Consider the following 26,750-nt stretch of genomic DNA (forward strand, 5'->3'; position numbering starts at 1 on the left):
TGAATATGATAACCGCGATATCTCTGCGTTGCGCCACTGTCCTTTGCAACAAAAATTCCATTAAGAAGTCTTCTAAGATGCAGAGAATTTGAAGGCTAGGACGATTGTGCATAAAACTGCAAACGAGAGCGAAATTGGGTGTTTTTTTTTTCTTCCTAGAGACGTCATCATGGCTGCTAGAAAAGGGTGACCTCGTGTGTATATGCACTGCGTACAAATTTTTTGTATGTGAGCTCGTAAAAATCTAAACGTACGGCCGGTACAGCTTTTTCTGTAGCATCACCACGACGACGACGACGACGACGACGATGATGACATTAGTGATGCCGTCACCCCTTCACAATTAAACCCATAGTCTGTTAAGGCTAACAGACTATTTATATAAAAATTGTATTAACTTGTTTTCAATGACTATCTGTGGATGGCCCTGTATCACCAGTGGCTCCTTTGTTTGAACGGATGGCAGTAAACAATTTGATCAGCCACGTTTCAACTTATCTGAGAATCCATGCATGCAAATGATCCGTTTTTTAAGGTAAGCCGCGTCCGGAAACATGAGAGAGAATCAATGAAGAAAAAAATTTCGTATGGAAGCAAAACTATAACGCACATTAAGAACAATATGACTAATTAAAATAATTATTTGTGATACAATTTGGACGACACTATGTAGCATTATTCAATCATACTTAGTTAACAGTATCTGTAAAATAATAGTATATGCATTATATATATAAATAGCCCAGTCAAATACCTGGCAAACGGTCGTGTTTCGATCGCATATGAGTCTGATATCGCATCCTGCCGTACGGTGATCCTGTTGGGCCAAACGGCCTCATTGAGGAAGCCTCGTGGTTTCTTCTGGTTCATAGCTTCTGCTGATGCCGAGAAATTTCTGTTCGGAACTGAACAGGTTTTTCCAGTCGATGGCTGTGATGCCACCAATAATGTCTAAGGACAGTGTTTATAGACGGAGAGTTCTAGGTACTCCTGCACCGGACGGATGCTGCTTTCAGCTTTCAGAGAAATTACAACTGGTTGGAACGGATACAAAAAATACAATGACAGCAGCTCAATATCAACCACTGATAGTAGAAAAAATTACGTCGTTACGTTTCTATAGTTATATGATTTGGGTTCTAGTAGTTAGCGACTCTTTTCGCTGTTAGTAAGCGCTGATCGATTTGAACGTTGAGGTGATTTGATGATTTGTCATTGTGTAGATGAAGTATGGATAGGCATGGGTCTCCAGGATCAGGTTAACGGGTCAGCTACTCGATCAGCAGGTTCGTGGTTGAGCACAGCGCCCTCCGCGTAGCCTGAACCGCCTGAAACGTAATAGAAGGTGCAAAGCAATAACATTATGAATATGATATTACGGCCCACAAATAGCAAAGAAGAGAGCTGGTTTGCTTAGAATATCGGTGTTTTAGATGCTTTGGGGATTTAAATTCGGGAAGAGAGCTAATTACCTGTTGGATGATCGACATCAATCGCATTTAAGAGTATGTGCATACATCTATCAGCGTATATATATATATATATATATATATACGGTGAAGGGCTAAAGTTATCATTGCAATAAGAAGTTTCGACAAGGTACAACATGCTTAAATATACAAACAGTTAGGAAGCATTGACCACCGTACTCAATGATGCTGCACCGCAAAGGAATGTGGTATAGCGTTAGAATAGGATCTTTTGGCAATCTGGTAGGTGGCATACCCTTCTAAATGCCATACCCCTCAACATATGTTTCTATTTTGTTCGTACTAATTAAATTAATTAACCGGATAATTCACTCACAAAAGTCGCCTTGGTTTTGATGGCTGATGCTGTTATTTTAAATTTACAAATAAATACGATGGCATATGATTACCATGCCATTTCACACGTCATACGCTGGAGAAATGTCAAATAAGTCTAGCGAGATTCACCTCTAACTAACCCTTCTTTCTAATAAAGTCAGGTTCTTGATTTAATAAATGATTCGGAGAATTTGTTCATACAATGAAAATAACCAAAAGCTAATCTTTCTCCGCGTACACTTGTGGAAACCACCCACAACCGTTTCCTGCTCGCAATAATTATGACGACATTTTACCAATAGTATTGCAAGGGTTTCAATTGTTGCCTTTTAAATATATTGTTCATTTTCATTTGTTTTTTTTTGTTTTTTCCAGCGATTTATGCGGTACATATAACATTTCTTACGGTGATGAAAAGATTTTTTCACAGTGCTAAAAGCAAATGATATAACATTCGAGTACAATTAAACTATCATCTTGACATTTGGTTTTCGTTAATTTTCTGAATGCAATGTAACTTTTCACCTACACAAGTACATTTTACTAGACCATAGGCAACCTTCCTACAAGCAAGATTATATCAGTATATATAAACTCTCGCGTCGATAATATCATGTAGCAATATCGTGATCTTCACCGTTAACAATGAGGGCGTAGGTCTGACAGCCAAATGAACAGCATTCAACCTTTTAATGAATCTGATGGATATTATTTTGTTCACAAGATCTAACTTCGATGTTTCCCTTCCTTTTTTCCGTATTTTTTCGTTTTAGATATTACAGTTGCCCTTCGTTCTATTTCAGTTAAGCTCAGCGGGAACGCCACGTACGGCAGCCAGAGTTCTAACGGAGAAACGGTTTGTGTTAAGACGAAAATACACAAAATCTCACTATCCCTCCTTATGTGAAATAACCCATCGGAGTCCACCCCACAGCAGAAACAAGACGAGCCTTCCTCCCACACAAACTAATTCGAATAGATGACCTATTCATTAAGGTATGACCAAAGGAGTGCACGACTTGGAAGATAGAAGGCGAGGCAAAAGCAACCGGAAGCGTAATCCGCCGATATTCGTGGCAGAAACCAACAAATAAGAAGGCGAAAGGTACCCGCAGGTAAGCGTTCGTTTGAGTACGCGATTTAGCTTAATTTTACAATGTTGATGCAATGTTAGGTTGTTAATGAAGCTCTGTCGAGCTTTTGTTCAAGCTCGAAAGAAATCAGATAGCAGAAGGCAGCATCTTCGATATTCTTTGTTTGCCTCTAACGCAAGATAACTATACACGGGCTCCACGACGTGTACGAAGACCGGGTCCGACGAGGACCGTACATTTAAAAGTACCTTTTGAAATTGGCTAGCCATAATTTAGACACGCAATCGAGCTAAAGAACTCATTCTATGCGAATTTTGACGAGCATATACTTGTATCCATGAAAAAGCATAACTACAAAGAGAACCGTATTTCTTAGCTATATCTCACCGTATGCGAAATAACAGCATTAGCTAACTTCCGTAGATTGTTGACATTGGCGAATTATGATACAGCGCCTTCGAATTTTTTCGTCTGCTATAAGAGTTAACATTTTTGTAGAAGTATCGATGATAATTATATCGTAGGTACGAAATAAGTGGGATTCTCGAAATCGTCCGATGACATTATGACCAGTAAAGCGTAACAAGCAAACGCGACACCGTGTCTCTATTAGTTTTTTTTATGTGCAGCGAAAATAATCAATATATTTCTAGCCGCAGCTCTTTGGTAGACGCCCATAGTTTTAAAGCCATTCGTGACGCTTATTTCGACTGAACATTTCATCGAGATCGTATCAAATGTCAAACGATCGTACGCATAGAACAATTCGAGACGCAATATTCTATGTATTAGCATATACGTTTCTATTCCTGACAAGCAATCAACGCCTGCAAATACAAAAGCAATTCTTTGACACGTTCGATTCTTGTTTAGTATTCTCTGGGTTGACTCGTCTATGACGGAGTGGGTACCGCCCATTCCTTAATATTTACTTGATTTCACAATAATCAACAATAATTGAACGCAACCGGTATGTGTTTGACTATACTTTTCTAGCGAGTGGAAGCGTAAAAATGCAACAGTTCACTAATACAGGGCTTGCATTACGACAATGTGCATAGTAAGTATAACCCATACGGTAGTAAGAAGCAAAACACTAATTTATAACTTTAACAAACTTTAAATTACTACTAATGATCTAATCTCGTGCTATAGTCATTCAATGGCGACAATCGTCGCTGGGTAACTGTCAAAACGCTGCTAGCGCTAACAGCGATTCTAATCTTCTATAACAGCACATTGCCCCTCTATTTTCCTCATGTTACAGAGTGACTATAATCAATAAATAAAAAGTAGCACACGATGGTTGTCATCGAGGCCGATACCCGCTACCGCCCTCACCTGCCAATAGCAGATCTACGCTTTAGTTGATTCGAACTAACTTCATGCTCGAGAATAATTTCGAAATAATCTGACATCGCTCAGATACGTTGTGTCGCTCCAACAAATGCAGAAATATAGTATCATCGTTTAAAACACGCAGATTTCATACGAAGCGTCGACTGTAATGTCGTTTGCCCTGCCAACGTTGCGTCATGCTTTGTTACCTACAACATACATATATTATATATATATATATATATATAATCGCCGCCATGTAAATCGTTAGAAAAAGATTTTTTTAACGATCATTGTTATTACAATTTCGTTAAACCTAGGAATCCTATTAAATATAGCTAGAAAAAAAAACAAGCTACGGTAAATACACCCTGAGACAATAACCATCAAGTTATAGATCAAAAGGACAGTCAAATTAGTCCATAAATAGCAAAACCGAATAAAAAACGTTTTGTGTTCAAAATGATTGTACTTCTCGAAAGAGATGGTTTTCAGAAAATACTATTACAAATTCGCGGCGAAATTTGAAGGCTTACACGTGGAGGAAAGCTGACATCACCACCAGAGATGTCCGGGATAACTTTGTTGAGCCTAGAACCTTTTTAGAATAATTGCGAACGTTACTCATACTATATATATTCTCCTGCTTGTTTTTATACTATTTGATTCTCACGAATGAATGGCTTCCACCATTCACCGTCCATTTACCAATCAAATGTTCCTCATATATTCTCTATAGCTCTGGTCGCAGTGCGAGCAATAAAAACGAGAACAAATCCCAAAAAGCCTGAAAAGCGTTTTCGAACAGTTTGGCAATGGTGGACCATCAGCCTCGACTTACTTCATAATTAACTTCGCATAGCAAATCCGCCATAGTTGCCAAACAGACCGCATGTAACGGTCGTCACGGTTGACGATAATGACAAAGCCAAAAAACAAATAATTAGATAATAAACGCGCTCGAATTCATCCGAACTGCCACTGCGGCCATTGGCCGTACAAACCTCACGAAAAAGCATTCTTGCCCAACATCCCAATCCAATTGGCGTAGTAATACAAACAGCTAAGCAGTAGATGTTTATGTTACTGACGTTATGCGAATGAGCGATTATCGTATAGACGTGCGGTATCCTGTGATTACGGCTGTGTGCGTATCGGCGGGTCTGCCTGTCGGTGTCTGTGGGTTCGTACAACGGGACAAAACGTAAGATGGAACCAGCGATGGTCCCAAGATGGGTCCACGAAAACATGCAACGATACGAATATGGAGCCAGGGTTGTTACCTAGCGTAAATATGCCATTGCATAGCTAATCGGTCAAACTATGCATATAGACAGATAAAGAGGCAAACACCGGACACGAGACTAACACGTTTCGACGGAAGGACGGGTGGAAGCAAACAGACAAGCGGGCGGGCAGACAAGCAGACAATATCGACGTTTTCCTCTCGTTCGGGTGGAGAAATTTACTTTTGTATTATGGTGATTGTACGTGACGTCAGCGGCAGCGTCTCTGACAGTGGTGAGGATTGATGACGTTTCAGTTCGATGAAGATGTTCCTTTGGTTTGGTTGGTGGACGCTTTGCTCTGATCGTTCGACGACGTGCCGTCGTTATAACCAGGTAAGAACAGCTATTTACACTAGATAACGCCCCACGAGTTGTTTGGTCGTTGTCATTACAACCGGCACAATATAGCAGTCGTCGCGTCGTAGGGGTGAACGCGCGGACGCGACAGGCAAAACGCGTCACCGACCAGGTCGGCAGCTGTCAGCGATTACCGACTCCGAATCGTCGTCAACGAACACCTCGTGCTAAATGCTAGCCGATAGATAAGTGGCGATATCTAGTAACCTGTACAAGATAGGCACGTTGCGGATGTATGTTTTGTTCGGACGACTGTGAAAGGGTAAGGAATTTACAGTACTCACTATAGTCTTTCTCGCTGCTTCCTTATCCATCACGTCATCCACTTTTTTCAGATTGTCCTAGCAGCAGCAGTAACGTAATTGTCACGAGTAACGGTTTCGCTTTCTTCTAGTTCTTCACCGTTTTAACCATCCGCGAGAAAGAGCATATCCATTAATAAATAACGAGTTCATAGATGGGATGAAGGTGACTATGCAAATGTGAACGATCGGCGAAGACCAGTTGTCGAATCTGTATGTATGTATGCATGTGTGTATGTGTGTCTATCAACACTGAGAGATAATAACTGTCGCAGCAGAAGCAGAACGGTAGTTTTGCTACGTTTCAATATGCCAATCAACCTTGCCTTCATCGTCAGTTTGTCGTCTACTTCCATGATCTATATCTAAGTAACTATAAAAGTTGTTATCGTTGCCATGATTGTTGGAAATGATATAAATCGTAAAACAAATTGCAGTCCTTAGTAAGAATACTGAAGAGGGTAATCAGTTAAGAAAAACTGGCTTTATGTTAGACAAACAGCGAAACACGTTGCAAGACCTAGAAATATAGAATATATAAGTATAGAATATAGAAGAAACGGGTGCAGGTTTCAGTGAAGTCCGGCAAACGAACTTCGATTGGGCCTAGCATTAGAACTTAGCAATGTTCTACAGATTTAAGTAGTAACAAATAAAGATGTGTGTATAATCAACTGCTGTTCTCGGAGGCAAGTTTCACATTATATATGAGAAGATGTATACTCTGTAGGTCGTGTTTTGCTTTTTTTACGCTGGCAAGCAGAAAAAGAAGAGCGGGATGCAATCTTATGGGAAGCAATCTTTCGAACCAGAGATGATCTTGTGACACCACTAATACAGGTAACATACGTCTGATAAAATAGGTTAGTTCGGCTTGGGAAAGCTGTCGTCCACAGGTAATTCAGACTCACCGTAATCGCAATCGGCTCCAGTACCTTAACGGCACAGGAACACACACATGCAGACATTGATGAATTTGCCGTAATCAAACTGTCCATCTATAGGTATAAAAAGCCTAGTGAAAAATGCTTAGCTGCAGAGTGGTGTCACCTACCATAGTCTGTTATATAGTAATATACCTATTCGTCAATGGATTTTCAACAGTGCCTCTCCTTCGAACCCCTTTCAAGTGGTTAGAATCGTTTCGCTCCGCATTACAAGTCTCTGCATGGCCTCGTGTGTCGTCTACTATTATAGTAATTTTCCTGTAGTCAACGTCGGCCCATACGGGCCAAAGTGTAGGGGTACTGACTACATAAACTAGTCGAGAATACACGAACATCCTTACAGGCTATAACTTGTAGAGAAAAGAAACCGTTTCTATAGAGAAGCACTAGCCAGGACTTCGTTCCTACAGCGTGTAGACAAGCGAATGGTTGATAAGATGTTTAGATCGAGAAATGTTGGCAATAGAAGTACCTTAGCGTTTGATTATATCGAGGTGGGTGGCTTGTTGCGTGTGGGGTTCGAAAAGCTCCGCCTCCCCCGTAGTCAGCGAAGGCCACATGGTCCAGTGGTTCCTCAATCATTCGCAATTCGTTCGACAATAACACACCTCTAGACCGGCAACGCCGGACAGTATCGGAGCACTTCGATCTATAATTGCTGACTGGCGTATTGGGCTGACAAGGAATGGCAGGTCTGCTCCACTGGGAGAACCTCTTCCTTAGCAACCGGCTTCTGGGGGGCTCGGCGTGTTGAGGGGATAGCTGTGAATGAATCGACCTCATCGTATCCGTTCGCCGTTCAAATTCGTTCGTTTCGCCCAGAAATTCTAATAGGCAACGATTTTAAGATACTGCTACATGTTCTGTAGTAACGTTTCCCTTTATAAGCTTAAACATAGAGTAAATTAATGCTTAAATCATATATTTGTCTATAGTTTGTAGCATTCTATCATATCAGAATGTCTCTTTGAAGCTTCCTCTAATGGTGCCGCATGTAACAAGTGCGGTTGGAATTTATAATACAAGCCTTTAATGTAATTGTTATTCATTTTTTAAATTATTTCCTAGGAAAGAATTGACTTTTTACTGAGTGCACCTGTACATCAGATTATACCGAGTCTATATATAAAAATGATCCTAAAAATGCTAATGCCAAAAGCAACAAAACACCATTTTTATAAACAATTGAACTAATTAATTTGGTAGCAATTAACATTTTAAAGGTAGACATTCGTTAGATACTTGTTTCAATAAGAAAATAAGCAAACTATTGACAGGAACCAGACAACCAAAAACTCACTTGTCTGTATAAATTTAATCATAGGCCGCATAGTTCAAACTGTAAATCCGCCATACTATATATCCGTATATACCTATACGCCTGCCCCCGGGGGCCATTTGAATCAGACGCGCTGTCACACACATGCTGACACAACAAACTGCCGTTGTGCTGTCGTCATGCGCCTCTTAGAAAGGCCAGGAGTCTGATACGGACGCACGGTAGGACACAGTGACGCATGAACCGATGATGCTGGGCTAGGCGAGCCTTCCCTAGAAGCTTTGCTTCTCTTATCTCATTGCGCTATAGGCAATTTTCCGACGTCGGGTCGACAATATCACATATCTTCGTTTTCTTGCTTCTTTCGTTATCTTCTAATAGAACATTAAGAAAAGCACTGAAAGTATTGTACAGAAAGACCAATGCGACATCATGAAGATACCGATACCATGAAATGAAATGCGCTGTTGTTCGCCACTACTTTCGGATAATCACCTTGCGTTTTGCGCTCGTCAACCAACCAGGTTTAGCGCCAATGTGTTGGACAGCTCTAATGAAAAATCCTCTAATTGATCGTAAAATCTACGACCCTAATGCTTGAGCCTACTTATCGATAGATGGAAGGAGCAGACAGGCGTCAAGGGGGTGGTGTCCAGGTAATATCTATCGATAACACAGCAGTACAGTGCAACAACGGGCTTAAATGAAAAACCAGACCAGGTCACCTAGCTATTGTATTCCAGAACGTTACTGCTTATGTACGCGAGCTTTGCGGTCAGTATTACCTCACAGATCAGGACACCATATGCGGAGCTCACCAATAAATACACTATAAAGACGTAGAATGACTCACCCAACAGTGTTATGCGCTTGGAGAAGAAAACAGTCTAGATGCAGTAAGTAACAACGCCCGAACACGATCTAAATATTTATACGTACGATATAAATTTTACGTGATGCGTGGCATGCGTAAAAGTGGCGTCTGAATACAACAAAAATATGGTAGCAAATATTGAAACATAACGAAGAAGATGCGTAGCACTATACGAGGTTTACCAAAATACAAACGTCACCTTTCATCTACTATATATATATATATATATATATATATATATATATAATAGTTGTAAGGTAGTACAGTAGGGCTTACTTATAATAAGGTAAAGTAGAATAAGTAACAAGAAAATAGAGTGAGTGCTTATTTTAGCTCTGTACAATATAAAATTATATAGATGTACAGAGTTGAACATCGAAAGCCGGATTTCTTTTTCTATACATTTTGTATTTTTTTCTTCGATTAATTTTTTAATATGTTATTATTTCTAACTGTCGTAATATAAGCGGAACTACACGGTTCGAATTTCGAAAACGGCATGCTAAGTTTTTTCTTGTAATACCGATATGAGCTAATGAGCACATGCTCGTTACGACAAAGCCAGTCTATACAAATTTGATTGCGCCAACTTGTATGTTCGTAAGTGTTTTTTCGAACTTCATCCTGTATGTTATATAGTTCATTAGGGTTATTCTTCAACTGCTTCACCCGCCTCTGCAGTCACTTTAAGCAATCCGTACCTGCGCTATACAGATGGTCATCGTGTCAACACCAACTCAACGATGACGGCCAGCCTAATCGATTACGTCCGACCTCGCGTTGCTCCCATCAAAGGACGTCTCCCAGGAAGTCACACGTTCACAGATACCCTACAGGTGGCAGCAGTAGGCAGTCGTTGATGGCTAACGTAAGTAAAACAGCGGCTGGTAGTAAGTAGCGGACTTAAATCCGTTCAATAACTAATTTTTGCAATAACTAATTGGGCCTCGTTTCTTGATCATGCGTTCTTCCAACGCTTCGGCCGCCCTGTGTGTGGGTCCACTTTAGGCCCGTTGCTATTTTACCTGGTTTTATTATTGTCATGGTGGCGCTGGTGTTACTGTGGCCGTTATCGACACTGGCGCATTCGCACCAACAACGGCGAACCAGTCGCTGCGAATCAACGAACGACTCACCAGCTTATCGTTGGGTCGTCCGTCCAACGGTGGATCAAAAACAAGTGAGGATAACGGCCCTAGCAGTGCCTCGCTGGATGACAATGTCGACAGGAAGCGAGCAATAAAACGATCGTGGTAACGTTAATAGCGCTAGGCGATGAGTGGACTGAAGAAACGATAACAAAAGAATCGCGTCTATCGCCGAAGAGGACTACCATTCAGCAACAGTAATGGCAACAGAGAAAACAATGAATTCGCGCTTTTAGATCAACGGGGAGGTAAATCGGACGAACGGGATGAGACGTCAGATCGGGTGGGCATAGGAGATAGGGCATTCGGCTTCGGATGAGCCGAAACAGAATGGAGCGAGCTGTTTCTTTGTTTCGACGACGTTTCAGCCAGGCGTTGCCTGATGTTACCAACGCTACTGATGCTGTCATCGCTGGTCGCTGGTTCAACAACTGTTGCTGTCTTTTTCTGCAGTTGTCATAGTAGCGAGAGCTGGCAGTCCTATGGATCATCATTCCACAGAAAGGTGGGCATTCTCACGTGCCTTGCGGAGAACGATGACAACAACAGCATGAAGATTAACAATCGTGATGGGCCAGCACGTTGATTTTGTCATATTAATAACAGTAGCAGTAATCAAAGCGGCTAACATTATATGAACGATCAGCTACTGAATACCGTGCGTGAGCAGAGGTAAAAGCTCGTCCTTCTACGATCGAAGAATGACATATTTACAGTGGCATACGAATGAACCACCACTACCGATTCTGTGATATGTTGTATCAAATACTTTTTTTTTTGTTAACAATAACAGAATGGTCTGCTCAGCAGGAATCTATGCATCATACCCTGCGTAGCTTGCCATATTCATTCATCTTATTTCAAGTGCATTTCATAGTAGAAGCCTTCCAGAATTGGATGGAACGTTCAACAACAATACCGGACGTGACCTCTTAAATATAGAGAGATCACCATGTGTTAACCTTATATTTGTGTTTTACCGCTGATTATTGATAGCAGTAAATAGCAAAAAGCAAAGAGCAAATAATGACGTACACTTATTGGAATGAGCGCTGGATCAGGTCTGCTAATAGTGGGCCAACAGCAAACAGATTCATTATTTCTCTTTTTACGGCCGATACTGCCGTTAGCCATTGCATCAGACGGCTGATCCATGCCAACGCGAAACAAGTCGCGTCTACATTCGATTTTCAACATAAACTAGTTCACCTATCCGTAAGATTACGAGGAAGTCTCTTACCACTGCGTCATCTAGGGTATATCGTATCACGTCGTCGGTGTCGGTAGATAACATTACCAGCTTGAACCTATTGCACATTCTTCTGAGTCAAGTTGCCGCATCTACCCAGTAACACTTAGACCTCAATGTTCTGTTCTGCGTGTTTCCAGCGTAGGGCAACCACGTGTGATATGTGACTGTGTAAAAGCGCATTTACATTCATTGATTTCTTATCCTATTTCGTTCTTCTTTTTTTTATGATAACAGTAACAAACTCTAATGTCGTGCAGAGTTTAAGTAAAATTGTTTCGTTACGTTTTTGATTCGTGACCCCTGTTTGTCTACCCATCTCTCTTTCCAACTCCTATTGTACGCCCCTCGTATTAATAAATTATTTCTACGTTTTGCCCATGGCACGTTCACTTAGGCTGATGCGGTATCTTCGTCTATTCCTCTTTCTGTCATTTTTTCCGCTATATATATTTTTTCCACTTGATAAATTTTCCTGTTTTGCGTTTTCTCTTCTATCCTGTTGAAGCAATGTTTTTTTTTATTTTTCTTTGCTCGACTGCCCAGTCGTTTTTCGTGTGGACATTACCACCATCAAACAATCCGTCTGTTTCTATCTATCTACCGTAGATGCGGCTTCCGTGGCAGCGTAGACGCAGAAGCCGCCGCTATAGTTGTGGGAAGCTCTATATCTACAACAGTGGTAGGCACTGCCAATAAATACTAGTATCGACAGAGTTCGTAATGCGCTATGGCGGTCATTGCTAGAACTGCGCTCGCTTATTCCCAGCGATCGTTCGCTCACACGAAGCCCACGCAAAACAATCATCGTCCATCCATCCATTTCTCAATTTACTTCGTTTTTCTTTAAAGCTTTTCGTCTGTATTTCCGTACTCGCTCCCAGGTGCGTTCTTTGGGGTTTAGCAAAGAAACTTCGGGCCCGCCTTCTCCCCCGATCTTCCTTTGGGTGGCGGCGTTTTGTCATAGCATTTTTCGTCATGGTGCAGCTTCTTTCGCCTTGAAATTCTCACAGCCTACTGTTGACGTTGGAACCACTGGTTTACAGTTTTCGCCATTTTTGCCGTCAGTAGTAGCAAGTGCACTAGCGCCAACAGCGATTGTTATAGCATTGGTCACATGATCATTTTCTGTTGATTTCCGCCGATCATTATCATCGCAGCCATTCGCACACGCCATTGGTCCAACACTGCGATGCTGCCGCTGGACGCATGCTGATGCCGTCCGAGAGCGTTTTCGATACGAGCTAATGGCCATCAGTTTCACTACGTCATGAATCGGCGCAGTGTACAGCGTATGGGCGCTAGTGCCTCTTAGGATGAATCGATGTATACAACAAAATACAGTGCCGTTATTGTCGTCCCTTCTTTTTGCAGGACACGAGCGGAGACTGATCTGTGTCACTTGTTGTTCTGTTCCTGTTGCGTATCACGCTTCGCGGTATATACCGAAACTACTGATAGAAGAATTCATCTATTGGTCCTGAATGCTGATAATTCCGTTTTTTCTGCTAACCTGTTGATAGCAATTGGCACTTGTTTATATTAGCAACATCTGCCGTTACTGTTTTTATTGGCGGGAACAGGGAATAGCTGAACTGATTGAATCGATCCTTACGGAGAGATCAGTTTATCGGCGAATGAACAAGCGCGTAGTCTGACTTCAATATGTGACCAGAAAGTTTCACCGAGCCACTAGGTGAAATCAACCGAGGAATATGGATAGAAGAATGGCCGACATAATGCGAAATATGTCGATCATTGAACCGTTAGATCGGGAAATTTGCTAAGAATAACAGACAAGAACAGTCCCAACTTATCAATTTGATACGACATATCGCCTCGTTTAGGCTCGGTGACGATCCACTTGCATCGTTACTATTAACGAAGGTGGTGGCCTAAGCGCCGTTCTACCTGATTATTGACTTCTGTGAATACTCTAGTATTTGTTTACCTTTTTAATCTGCCTTCTATAACCTATTTCGGTTGTCAATTTAATCACTTATCAACTAAAGGATCGCTGACACAAGAATTCTAAGTCAATCATTTCCAATCAAGCTCCAAAATAGCCGTTGATTCTGTAATAACAAAGAGCGTTGCACAGAAACAACTAGTATAAAATTTCATCCGCGTCCTTTATTATAGTTCATTTTCACTACGTCTATGAAAATGCACCAACATCACAGCGATAGGCGCCATGACGGCCATGAACTTGAGATTCCTTAAATAAAAAGGTCAACGGCTTGATGTGTCCCAATGTTTCTGGCATATTTCAATCGGCTGACATTGAACCTCATCGCTGCTTGCCGCTTGAGAACAGCCACTGACTTGACAGACAGATAAACACTCAGGACGTTAGCGTCCTAAATCGGTGTCCTTCCACAACGTATTTAGAGCTATCTCCCTGACGTGAGCATCTAACAGCGGTAGATGGATGCAAGTAGGGAAACAGCGGTCCAAGGCACCCGCAGCAGCGCTACCAACGGCTGAAGCATAACAAAACGAAAGACGACACTGGGTTCTTCTATGACTTGTCAGTGCTCTCCTGCGGTGACTGCTCTCCTATGAAAAACCGTTCGTGACCAGCTGGTAGGCAGGTCAAGAAAAAACAATCGATGCTGCTGTACAGTGTGGATCGGCCCTTCCTGACTCACTGAGCGTACTTCCTCCTTCGCTGAGTCAGGCTGGGCGACAAATCAACCTGCGACTGCCCACAATATAGTGAGTGAATAACTGCGTCGGTAAGACAGACTGCTATCACTGCTATATATAGTCAACTCTCGACTTTATGTAAGCGGCAGGTCGTTGACATATCAAACAACCTTCCGCGGTAAAAAGAAAAGGAAATCTTACATTTATGAGAACGTATGGGACATGTAAGCATAGATTAGCGCTACGAAAAGATGTAGGTGATAGCTTTGTGAACATACTGCTACAAAGTAACAACGTGGAATGCAGGGAAGGGATTGCCGAGATGGCCTGATGTATAAACATTGTTCAAGAACAGATCCTTTTTTAAAGTAATAACAAACGAATTAACTTGACTTATTACACACACACACACACACACAGACATCTGTATATAGTGACACCGTGAAACTGCTGTAATGCATCAATGATTTGAATGTTAGATTGAGTAATATCGCTCATGAAAACAGTTTTCAGTATCATCGGTCTCTACACAAAGGTACAGCCGATGTTACTCATAAGAGGCCTCTACAATAAATATACGAGGTGTATAAGGAGGAGCAATGGCATACACGTAAACCGGTTTCAACTTTAATCTGTAACTTCCCCCTGGTGGCAAGCAACAAAATAGGATAATGCCACGAAAATCTGTTTCTTGACCGATAGTCCTTTGATCATGGCGTCCCACGATATCCTCAGCAACAACGTGACCTAACGCCAACGTCACCGAAAGTGCCGACAAAATGCAGACACACAGCTCACCACCGTCCGGCCCGCTTTGCCCCGTGGTTACTTCTAAATGTCAAACTTTCATTCGGTGGGATACCCCCTCAGGTTGCCCTAAGCAGGTCCTACCTATGCGTCGCATATGCGAAAGCTTGTTTATCGCGACTTTCTTTTTCTCTTCGGCTTGGATGGCGTTTTTTAGCCAAATCGTGGTGCCCCTTCATCGTGGCCGATGAACAGCAGACCCGTCAACTATGGCAGGACGGACGGAACGGGATTGCGAGCGCCCAGCACAGTCGACCGTATTCGATTGAGGACAATGTTGTATAGCTGAATGAAATAAACAGATAGTAGAGGGAGATTGACAATGCTCAACGCGACGAATCTCAGTGTCGCCACATTAGACAGGCCGTAAACCAGTGGTTGGTTTGTGACCCCTCTGCTATTAGCGTCGAACCTGAGCAAACGCGTAACCAAAAAGAGACCGTTGTAATTTAGCTGAGGTCCGGCTCGAAGTGATTGGCACACTCGTGAAGCTTCTATTGTCTTGGACATCATCCGCGTATACCCGGTCGAAGACCAGCCGAACAACTGAAGTCATAAGAAAAAATTGAAGTGATTAGTTTCTGAAGAGGGTATTCTCGTGAAACGGCGCAATGGTAGTGACTGTGCCTGCTAAACTAAGGGAGACAATATTTGATGGCGGCAGTAGAACCGTATATCAAATCCAAATATCTATTAGTTTATTAAACATAGTATCAAAGTTCACATGCCATTAAGAAAGGAACTGTTTTGACATCTTTATTAAGTACCTCATAACATACAGTGGCAAGCATAGATTAAATTAGCTCCTTACTCTACGGTAAAACCAGATTTTGTATCTTGCTCAAACTGCACGAATTAAATACTATAGTTCCTAATATAGCATAATAAAGTATGGTAGAGGTTCAATTTTTGTTAAGAAGTTGGAGCGCTGTCGCTTCCGACGCAGTAGTCTGTCCGGCGTCTAGTGTCAGTGTGTGGGCTAACTGTATCAGACAGACGAGCTTAGCGTGGATAATAGTAAGAGAATAAGAATTTCATTCAAATCTATGAGTACTTACGAGGCCCCGCGCCTCTTTTCCAGATCTTAAGTACTTAGGAAATATTGTATTCTACAGGTCTCAGATACCTGGGACTAGTTCCACAATTAAGCAGCAGCCTTTAGAAATGGCACTCCCTGGACGGATGAACAAGTGAGATCCGGCCTTTCTAGAATGAAACAGGGTTAGGTCTAAATCATCCGTGCTCGTACTTAAGATCAGGTAATGAAGTCCAGTGGAAACGAATCACTTTGACGAGAATCATTTGAAACGACCCCTGGTCCTAGATCATCTCAAACGCATAAGGGCTGCATTAATACATAATGGGTAAAAAAAAAACTATCGCCCAAATAGATAGTTCCACATCCAGTAATTTTCATTGCTGGTTTCGTGTTGTTTTTATACATTTACCTCGTACTGATCAACAAAGTTGCTCCGCAATACTCACAAGTAATTGTCATTCATTATTTGAACGGATCAATGTATTCACTATATTCAATTACGCATCAGACAAATGAGAATCAAGTTATTCGAAGATCTATTGTGGTTTTAGTTAGGCCATATTAGCCTACTTCGCATGAATGGCTGTGAAGAAGCCATCAGACTTGTATCTTTCTGTCTTCATATAGACTCTGTTTAGATAGATATAGATTTCTGTTTCGGCACTACTTTTACTCAAACCGTCATCTCTTCAATAAGAAAAACGTTTGATGAAACCGTATTTTCGCTTCATGTGAGAAAGTTCTATAGAAACTATCACTTCTGACATTGAAAGGATTAGCGCCATTACATGTAATGCCATTGAAAATTGCGTCGAAATTCTGTGTTGGCTCACTTTGCTTGAACAATAATATTTACTTATACAATAAGTATACGGCTATATTGATGAGACGCCTAACGCCATCAAATGGAACGTGAGACGGGCACAATATCGAAAGGGAACTGATGTCAATGTGTAGCTTTTACGAGGTTTCATCAAACACGCCCAACTAACTTGAGATTTTCTCTGTTACTCCATTAAACGGTGATTTTTTTAGTTATGTTCGATCATGGACCAGCTCGCTACTTGAAGATACCAAGGCAATCTCAGCACAAATAGAATACGTGAATGCCGAAACGGCCATGCTATCGTCGACAAAGGACAAATCTTTTCATGTAGAACGTACGCTCTTTTCAAGCATGTAGTCATATATAGCACTACAGCGTAACGTAAACACGAGGAGAATCCGATTGATACTCGGCCCTCATCTCCGATAGCAACGGCGCTAGAAAACACTTCAGCAGACCTTCCAAATAGAAACACCTCCACATAAGTAATCCGTACCTCTCAAGCAGTGAATCGAGGGCAACGAGTTTCCATTAAAGGTATTATTGGCGTTTGGAGCAAAGCTTTTCAATTTATTGTCATCTGTACCGACGCTACGTCACTAAGCGGTTTTCAGGTTGAGGCCAATCTTGGCCCCGCACCGCTTGTAGAGGACACGCCCCATTCCATCTTTCGATTCGTCAACTCAACGTGTTGACGTCTACGGAACCACTTGGCCTACTGGCAGATCACTTCTTCCTTTGACAAGCGATCAGTGGTAAGCTCACACCTTCCTCGCACCAAACGAAAAGTGGCAAGGAACAATTTCCAGTGTATGAAAAAGACCAGCTGTGTGGTCATTTGGCATTTTCGACTGTAAAAATCTAGTTTTCACAATGGTTGTGACATACAGGCAAGTTACAAAACAACTCAGTTATTGTTGGCAAAGGGCACAATCACTATTCAGGACATAGGGCTCAGCTAATAATATCCTATTATAAATGAAGATGAAAATACTGTGCACCTATATTGGATTGTGACAGCGCGATTTAGACTGATTAGCCAATTATAGAAATTATATATATAATTTCTATCTATATATACAAGAGCATCTATCGTGAGTTAGAATAAACCCATCGTAAGTTCTCTTCGCTCACTTGACACTTACCCCACTGAATAGCAGACAAGGGCATTATAATAAAAACATTTTCTTTTCCATATTTTATCATAGATAGTTAATTTAGAATGTCCATGATATTTAGCTTGCTTTTTTTGGCAATCACTTTGACTCATATTACGCCCACGTTGATTTGACAAAGCAGAAAGAGCCGGTAGAAGCGTAATCTGTGCTATAATATTCTATTGATTCGTATAACAGAATGGACCGTGATGCCAGTGGCGACAATCGTTACCGAACGACTACTCTCGTAGTTTGACTACTATTTTTTGTTGCTTTACCATAGCAGTTCGCCATAGAAACGAAACTCGACCGGCCGGATCGTGAAGATGCGCCATATTCGTTCTGCTACTTTCCGTGTCAACAACGTTTTAATAATCACTTTGGACTTCGCTACTGAATAGTAACCAGAGAGTAATTAAGTTAAAAGTTCCTGTACAGTAGAAAACAATAGGACCATTTACGATCTATTCATTCAGTATGTTGTTGCGAGAATAGGTTCTCGTATGTAGATGTGTATTTTGTCTCAGTTTTCGTTTACATGTGTCGTTTGAGCCCGGCATCCACAAACACCGTCACCGCCTAAATCATTCGCGTCAGCTTCGTACCTGTCTGTCTCGTCAGACTTCGTGAAGTCCACATCGTACTCGTAGCAAACAATGGGCAAACCTTTGTTTTTACATTTCTTGCCATAATTGCGATAGTACGTTTGAAATGGTATTCTTTAAGACTTCGAAACCTTAGAACTACAGTGACAGTTTATTCAATAGCGAAGATTGTCATGGATAATGGAAGTTACCCACTAAATAGAAGACTTGATGCAGGGCAAATTAAAGCTATCAACGCATGTTAGGGGATCACGGCTCATCGTGATTAATGAAACGAAGAAACAGAAGGATGGCGCCGACTGAGTTCATATCAGATCTTCCGTTAAGCATTTCGCTTACATAACTAGGTGGATGATTGCGCACATAATCGCTGGTGATTCGTTGGAAAAATGGAGAAACGATCAGGACAGAAAACCTCTTTTCGAACCTCTCCATGTTGTATATTTTATTATCAACAACTGTACGACCCATATTGATTTTTTTTGCTTCTTCTCCTAACTGTCTCGTTCTTCATGGTCTACGTTTGATGAAGGCCAGAATTTGTTTGTTACTGCTATCTTCTTCACAAATGTATAGTCAGTATTCGCAGACAGGTCAAGCATTTGCCACAAGGCCTTATGAATAAAACTGCTAATAGGCGTAACCGCATCCATGGAGTGGCTTAAGCAGCGCAACATATAATAGGATGCCTCATATACAGTTTAGATGAATGAGTAACACAATTCACAACGTTACAAGCAATTTTTGTTAAAATAATGTACATATGCCAATCGTATGCCCTAGGATTACGTAACATATAATTTTTTTTACTTAACACACACACGCTTTACACATCGCTCCAAATGGGCCCTAAATCAACTTGATTCGAATACGTAAGGCTAAAAAACCTACACGGAAGACGTATCGAGAAATTAGTATTTAGGCAGGCGAAAACACAGACGTCCGTTTTTCAGCAAACTATTAACAAGGTCGAGGGCATTAGAAGCTATCATCGCTGTACGACCTCCACCACTTCGATACATATTCAAACGTGATAGCAGCGCGTAAATGGAGCACGTACATGTTATACGTCGTGCACCAGTTATTGTGAAACTGTTGTTCTTCCGATATGCATAAAATGTAAACACAACAAAGCTGCGATAGCGGGAGGCTTCAGACGGCCGTTTACGTTTCTTGACATCCCGTGTTTAAAAGGCAATCGATCAGTAATGTATCGCTGCTGTTCTTGTTACTGCTACTCGTCGGGTAAATCCTATTGGAAGTTTTTCTCCGATACTATTTAGTAAACGAAGTCCTTTGTTTATTGTCCTTAGTGTTCCACCCCGCGCGCCTCTTGCCCTCGCCCGAACAGATACCAGATCTAAACTTGTATTGCCGACGATAGTTTTTTCCGGTATACGGGCTCGCTCTATGGTGCCCGCAATGCACGAACACATAAACGGTACGACTCGTAGATTTGAGATACTCGGAGCGTTTATACGTTAACAAAAGAATGAAAAACTGCAGCGCAGACGATCATCAGGGCATTGTTTATCCAGTCCGAGGAGGATTGGCCTTTTAAGTAGGACAGACAGTTGTTCCAATAACAGTTTCTGTACATGAATACCTCTATAGGATAGTAATTGCCTGTTGGTGGCGATGACCACTTTCGTCCTCGGCTAAAACTACCGATCGGGATTAGCAATGAACCGTGCAAATTGTATAACAGGTGAGATCGTAGCACTGGGTGACGCCGCACAGAAATAGTATACCGTTCGTTAGACTAACGTGTAATCACCCCAAAAAAACCTTCCATTGTTACATCCTTTCAAACACAAATAAACCAACTATGGCTAAAAACTAATCAGCTGATTTCACGTGTCCACTTTCCTCGTCCAATGGAGGAATCTTTGTCTAATACCAAACTGATAGAATAAAGCCATATTGGTCCCGTGTTTAACTGGTTAATTGGGCAACTTCCTTGTCCAAGCCGATGAAGCCATTGCCGCCCTGTGTTTTTCAGTCATACAGACGCATAGCTATAAAGGGACCAGGTATAAGAACGCTTTTCCTAAAACGTGCATCGTTGTTTTACGGCATCAGACAACCAAAATGGTACACCGTGAGACTTCAAAAAGGACCCAGACATTACGCCTATTGCACTTGTGGGACACAGGCGTTCGACGCACAAGGGCAGAACAGCACTGTCTATTGGATATATCGAAATAGAAGCTTGCCCATTAAATGATACTAGAAGACTTGTATCCTTGGACGACGATGCCCCGAAACATCCATAGCCCAGGATAGCGTAGATCAACGGCAAGAGGATTGTCGCTCACCTGAATCAGGAATGAACGCTACTGAGACAAAGCGTCGACTTTAATCGTGGAACATTGGGTCAAAACCTGTTCAGGTTGGATTTCAGCCGCCGATGAGGTTAGGTAGCCAGAACCAGGAAATCGCCTACTGCAATATTTTAAATGGCACAATTAGTAAAAACAGCAACAAAACAGAGCATCAAGCGAGGGGGAAATGAGTTTCGATCCTCTTCACCTGGCAGAAAGTACTTTTTCACAGATAAATAAATAGCGCTTCGTGCCTGGCCCCGCGTGCTGCCTGTACCTCAGCGTAAACGATACTGGCGGCAACCGTTGCAGGCAACCACTGCCGACATAGTATAAACACGATGACTTTCACGAAACGTGACAATTGCCGCAGCACTTCGTGCTGGCAAAAATTGTTATGACCGCTTTGACGGTAACTTCATAGCTAGACGATGAACCGGCTAAATGGTTTTTGTCCTGTAATTAATCACATCACTCCTACTTTCCTAGCCATACATCTGCCCCCATATCTATATATATATATATATATAGGTGGTTTGGTAGAACATATATATACGTCAATTTTTTCGCGTGCGTGCATCGCCCGGCGAATCAAATCTTTTATCTCTAAACCTATGTGTCTACCGATGCCGCATCAATGTACGCTTCATAGTCGGAATAGTGGTTTAGTGCTAGCTACTTCTGCATTATGATGAATAGCGCTTATGTTATTAAAGCAATCGTAGGCCATTTGTTTGGCCAATTATCGTTCCGACACACATTCGATTCGATCAAATTTTTGGGAAGCTCTTTAATATCGGTTGCCATGGTATCCGACGCCACTAGCGCCATTGTCAACAGCTTAGCAGAGCGAAAAAAGACGGTGTCACAGAAAGTTAAAAGAGACATTTGCCAAGTGTGGCCATCGAATATAATTGAATAGGCACTATATGCACCCAAAGTATCGAATTGATATAGATGTATTCAAGACCTTGGTTGAATAGGCAAAGATTGCTTTCCCTAGTGAACGTGAAACTACTATAATAGTGTTAATTATTTACAACTTCTTTTCAGATCAATCAATGGCTCTGAACAAGGAAAAGCCACATGAATGTAAATGATACTGGCGGCAACCATTGTTTGAAACGTGCAAAGATGCCACCAGCTGAAAACGCCTTTACTATAGATTATTATTATTATTATTACAAACTTCTAATAATGATTTATCAAGAATAGCCCCAACTTTTGTCATGCGTAGTAGATATAACACAAGTCATATTAAGATCTCTGAATCACACTTCCGCTCCCAAACCCCGAATAATTAATGTACAACAAGAAAAAACGGAAGATAACCAATAGAAGCCAAGACAGCGGCTCGAAACCGTCTTTTTCAACTCATTCGAAAGTAACCTATTCACAGATATTGCACTGGGGGGGGGGGGGGGAGGTAAGCTGTACACCGACAGGTTCACACCTGTTATTGATAGTTATTCAGATCGAGAACAGCGAAAATGATGTATACACGTCCGCGACTATTTCAGCCTAGTTTGAGTAATGTAAATTAACGATATTTTTCTTTTTTTTTTTTATATTTGGTGGGAATAAATAGAATTGTTTGAAATACAGGATTCGCGAAGAATAGATCGACCCAATGCTATGCTGTTTTTTTTAACGTTCATCCTGTTACCGTGATGATAAGAAGAAGCAGCATAGCGCAAAAGGTACACAGGCGGAATTGAAGCAAGCGTCATTTGTCGCACCGCACCTATTAGATATACATACAGATATAGATTGCATACACAGTAATAGCATTAACAATAACAATAATCTAATACTCACAATGTGTGCACTTGCATAGTGTTTACGAAACCGGCGGAGCAGCGTGTGCCTACTAGCAGGGGAAGCAGGTGGAGGAGACGATATGAACAGGAAAACCAAGTAGACGTTTATCTTCGTTAGAAGTTTTCGCTGGTCCTATAGAGAACTTCTGCATGGTACTATCGTAGCCAGGCAATATCGTCAACGTTCTCGATAAAACCAAGTGTTCGCTAGCTACTTCAGGGCCGAAACAGACTCATCAATGTTGCTAGTGCTAATTATACACTAGGGCTATAACTAATCAAGCATATAATAGTCTGCGTCAAAGAACACGCTTCTATGGAAGACTGCTTTATCTGTCAGCTGAAAAAGCATAAGTACCACACGCTAAATATAATATACCAGCATGTGAAGAGCCAAGGAATTAAATTTAAAACCCTAAATTGAAAGCGGCTAAATTTTATATTGTAGCAGTGCTTTTCAATAATAAGTTATCTAGATATATGTGGACAAGGATTGTCATAGAAAAGGCTCTTTGATCCTCAATAAATCGCGGCAAGCCAGTTGTAGCTTCAATGTTTTCAAACTGATCCAACGATATATATGTATATATATATATATATATATATATATATGTTGTTGGATCATTTTGAAAATGAGCAGGTAAACTATGATCATTGTCAACCTTAAAACTTCATGTTTAAAAACGTAAAAGCTACTCTGAGGATTTAAATTGCGCGTGCTGCCTGACAACACCAAAATGTTTGATGCATTTGAATGTGTCGTATCCATCCCCGTCATAGCCTAGCGGGTAACGTATTTACCTGCTAATCTTAGGAACGCGCTGTGGTGTGGGTCGGGACCCGGGCATAGACACACAAACGTGCTTTGTTTCGTACCGCGTGAACCAGCAGCTTAACGGGCGCTGCCAGACACAAAACTCGAAAACTTACAGGGTATTGCATACACGTCCCCGTGAATGCTCAATGAATAACGTGTCTACTTGCTAACCGTAGAAACACACGGGAGTCTAGGTCCGAGTCTGGGCGTAGAAACACTGCTTCGCACTGAGAGCCAGCTTCCTGGTAGAATTCCTAAGGGCGCTGGCGGACATTAAGCTTCAAACATTTAGGGTATTGGGTACAGAAGTAGTTGTAGCTCGTAATGCTGAGACTGGATTCCCCATATAGTTGCAGAGACTAGTATTCCCCATTTTATTTTCCGTTCTCTGACACAAACAACAACGATCAAGCACAGTTTGTAATGTTATTTGCGTGTTTCCATTATGACAATGTATTGCAACTATTATTATTAGTACTTCCCCATAGAGGTGACTATCGATTTGGTGATTATCATCGTTGCAATCAAAGCTCAACACGGCTGTATATACATTTATTCACATAATGCCCCACACATATCAATATGTGTAGATTGTAATTGCATACCCGTCTTCTTATCCAGAAATCTTCACGATTACGCTCTAATGCGACGACGCAGCCGTCGACACAGCACGGCCTTGTTCCTAGATTCGTTCTTCTACCATCTCGCTGTCGCTAACGGCACAGTGCGCTTGGCGTCAGCTTCTTTCTGCAATCTTTATTACCGCCAAAATCGTACCCCACAAGCGCCGCATTTGATATCACACATCACCGGACTAATACTGGATATAATGTTTGTGTGAAACGCACCGACATAATCCACTGCTGGCTGTCCCGGTAGGATCGTTTGATTATTGTCGAATGTCGCCCCTGCTTGTGCTTCTTACGCGATGCCACAGAGCTTCATTTACCGCCGCGTCACGTCGGTGATCAGACAACACCGAAAAGGTCTTCTTGCCTGACCGATGCACCAATGCCAGTTGAACATCAGCATGAACAGCAGAAAGCAAAAACGCTATTCATTTGACTCTGCCTTAGACGCTCGCGTTCTTCGGCGCGAAGGAACATTACCGTTACTCTAGCGTTCACCGGCTTCGATGAACGCGCCAGCAGTTCCGTAGCATTGCACTGGCCAAGTATCCAACTAACGTCGACGTTCTGGAAGAACCGAATCGCTTACGGCTCAGGTGCACGCCGTATACAGACATACTCTCATCAATCTATAATATTCCTGTACGTCTGCTTTCCATTGATCGAAAAACGCTTTACTCTGCTGCAGGACCGGGCGACAAAGACGAAAAAAAGAAGGACAAACAACGCGAAAAGGGTAGTTGAAGGCGTATTAGTACGTTTACACTATGTGGCTCTTGGCGCGGACTATTGAATGCGTTACTACGTTAGAAGTCGACGGTATCGACGATGAAGACGGTCAGTTTGGTTGATAATTTTCCCTCGTCTCTGGCGTTCCTTCTACTTCTTTTTTCTCTCTGTCTCCCTGGCTGAGCGTTTCTGCAATTTTTCAGAGCAATCAGGGTACGTACTACCTCTATGGTTTTTTCTCAAACGATGTTTCGCATTTCTGGCTGATATACTTTCGTCGTATAATTGATGGGAATCTTTTCCGTCCGAAGCCGATACGTAGCCAGCGGCGCACACAGCTTGCTCTCAAGCGTGTGATCTCATCGAGCACATGGGGCTAAGCCTGTACGGATGATTAAGGCCAAACGCCAAAGTTACTATTCGAGATTATAAGTTCTATGGCATGCTATAGTCAATGATAACAGCACTAGAGTAGAAAAACATGGCTGGCTCTTTTGCATTTATGCTATGTGCATTGATTGAGCAAGAAGTTGTTATCGACGACAGAATGCACGGCTAAACATGTTCATATAGGCTAGATGGGGACAATAAACAAGCGAAAGCCGGAATCAGTACGTAGGGACTTGATACTTATGGATCATACAGGACATACGTTCGCGCACATGTATCTAATGCGCATACATTTGTAAGGACAAAGTAGTATAAAAAGTCTACGGAAGGCTTGCGATAAAAAGCGAATTCTTCACGACGCGCGAGGAAGACTGCGGTGATGGCATTGTGGTTGGTTGCCTGGAGTGTGCCGCATCGGACTTCAAGGAGATAACTGACATGCAACGGGTGAATAAAATAAAAAAAAAAACTAGGTATACGTAACTTGCGTGGCGGATCAGGGATATGCAAATGCATAGAAATCATGTCACGAGAACGAAAAGAGCTTGTTGTTATGGCAGTTATTCCACAAGTGATCACTATATCGAATCGCCCATCGAGACGCCATCATGAATAGCAACTCGACATTAACAGTAAAAGAGTCTGCGTTCAGCAGTTCCAGATGTACCGTAACGTAACACTCATAATTTCACTGCAGAGATACGAAAAGCTACTGATCATAATGTCATGCACTGCCTCTTATCCATTTTCTATTTCAAGCCGCTTTTCACCAAGCGTGCCTTCTTTCACACGAGCTGATGTCCGCTCAAGGGTGAGTTACGGAATAGATCCGAGTGCAGCTGCGTTATTGGCATTCGATTTCTGGCCCAAACCACGACCCCGCCAACACTGTAGCCTACTAGCTCGCTCAAATCCAGCAAAAGCTGATCCTTTCATCACAGAGCCAACTGGAAGCAGCACAATCATGACGGGAGCATCGTTGTTCTACAACTCGGAATCTGTCGGCACTTCATAACGATTACGTCGACGTTGCCGCCATCGAATGTTTTATCCCATTCGGCAAACCCAGACGGCGAGCAAATGAACAGACACGCACTAACGTCGTTCAGGCTGTGGTTACCGTTTCCTAACAGCGACCAATCTTCATTGGAAATACGGCCGTTGTTCCCGTCTGTCAGGATTCGCCCGTCTGTCGAGTTCCTCATTTGGTGCAATGACTACGACATTGGCTGTAGCGACAACAAGCTTCTCAATTGAGCATTCATTGGTGACG

General features: G+C 42.0%; 1 protein-coding gene across 5 annotated transcripts in view; it reads right to left on the reverse strand.

The window, feature by feature from the left end:
* The window catches only part of LOC111265522 (uncharacterized), a 126,324-nt gene that overhangs the window by 57,658 nt on the left and 41,916 nt on the right, over window positions 1–26,750 (reverse strand). For all 5 annotated transcript variants that reach the window (XR_015313092.1, XR_002683500.2, XM_086970527.1 and 2 more), the window contains exon 2: window positions 755–1,328. Coding sequence is in view for 3 of the 5 variants with exons in the window: in XM_086970527.1 (XP_086826653.1) it covers window positions 755–870 (116 nt within the window). In the remaining 2 variants the exon portion in view is untranslated. The remainder of the gene's footprint in view (window positions 1–754; window positions 1,329–26,750) is intronic.

This window comes from Varroa jacobsoni, unplaced genomic scaffold (assembly GCF_002532875.2).
Source record: "Varroa jacobsoni isolate VJ856 unplaced genomic scaffold, vjacob_1.0 scaffold_979, whole genome shotgun sequence".
NCBI lineage: Eukaryota > Metazoa > Arthropoda > Arachnida > Mesostigmata > Varroidae > Varroa > Varroa jacobsoni.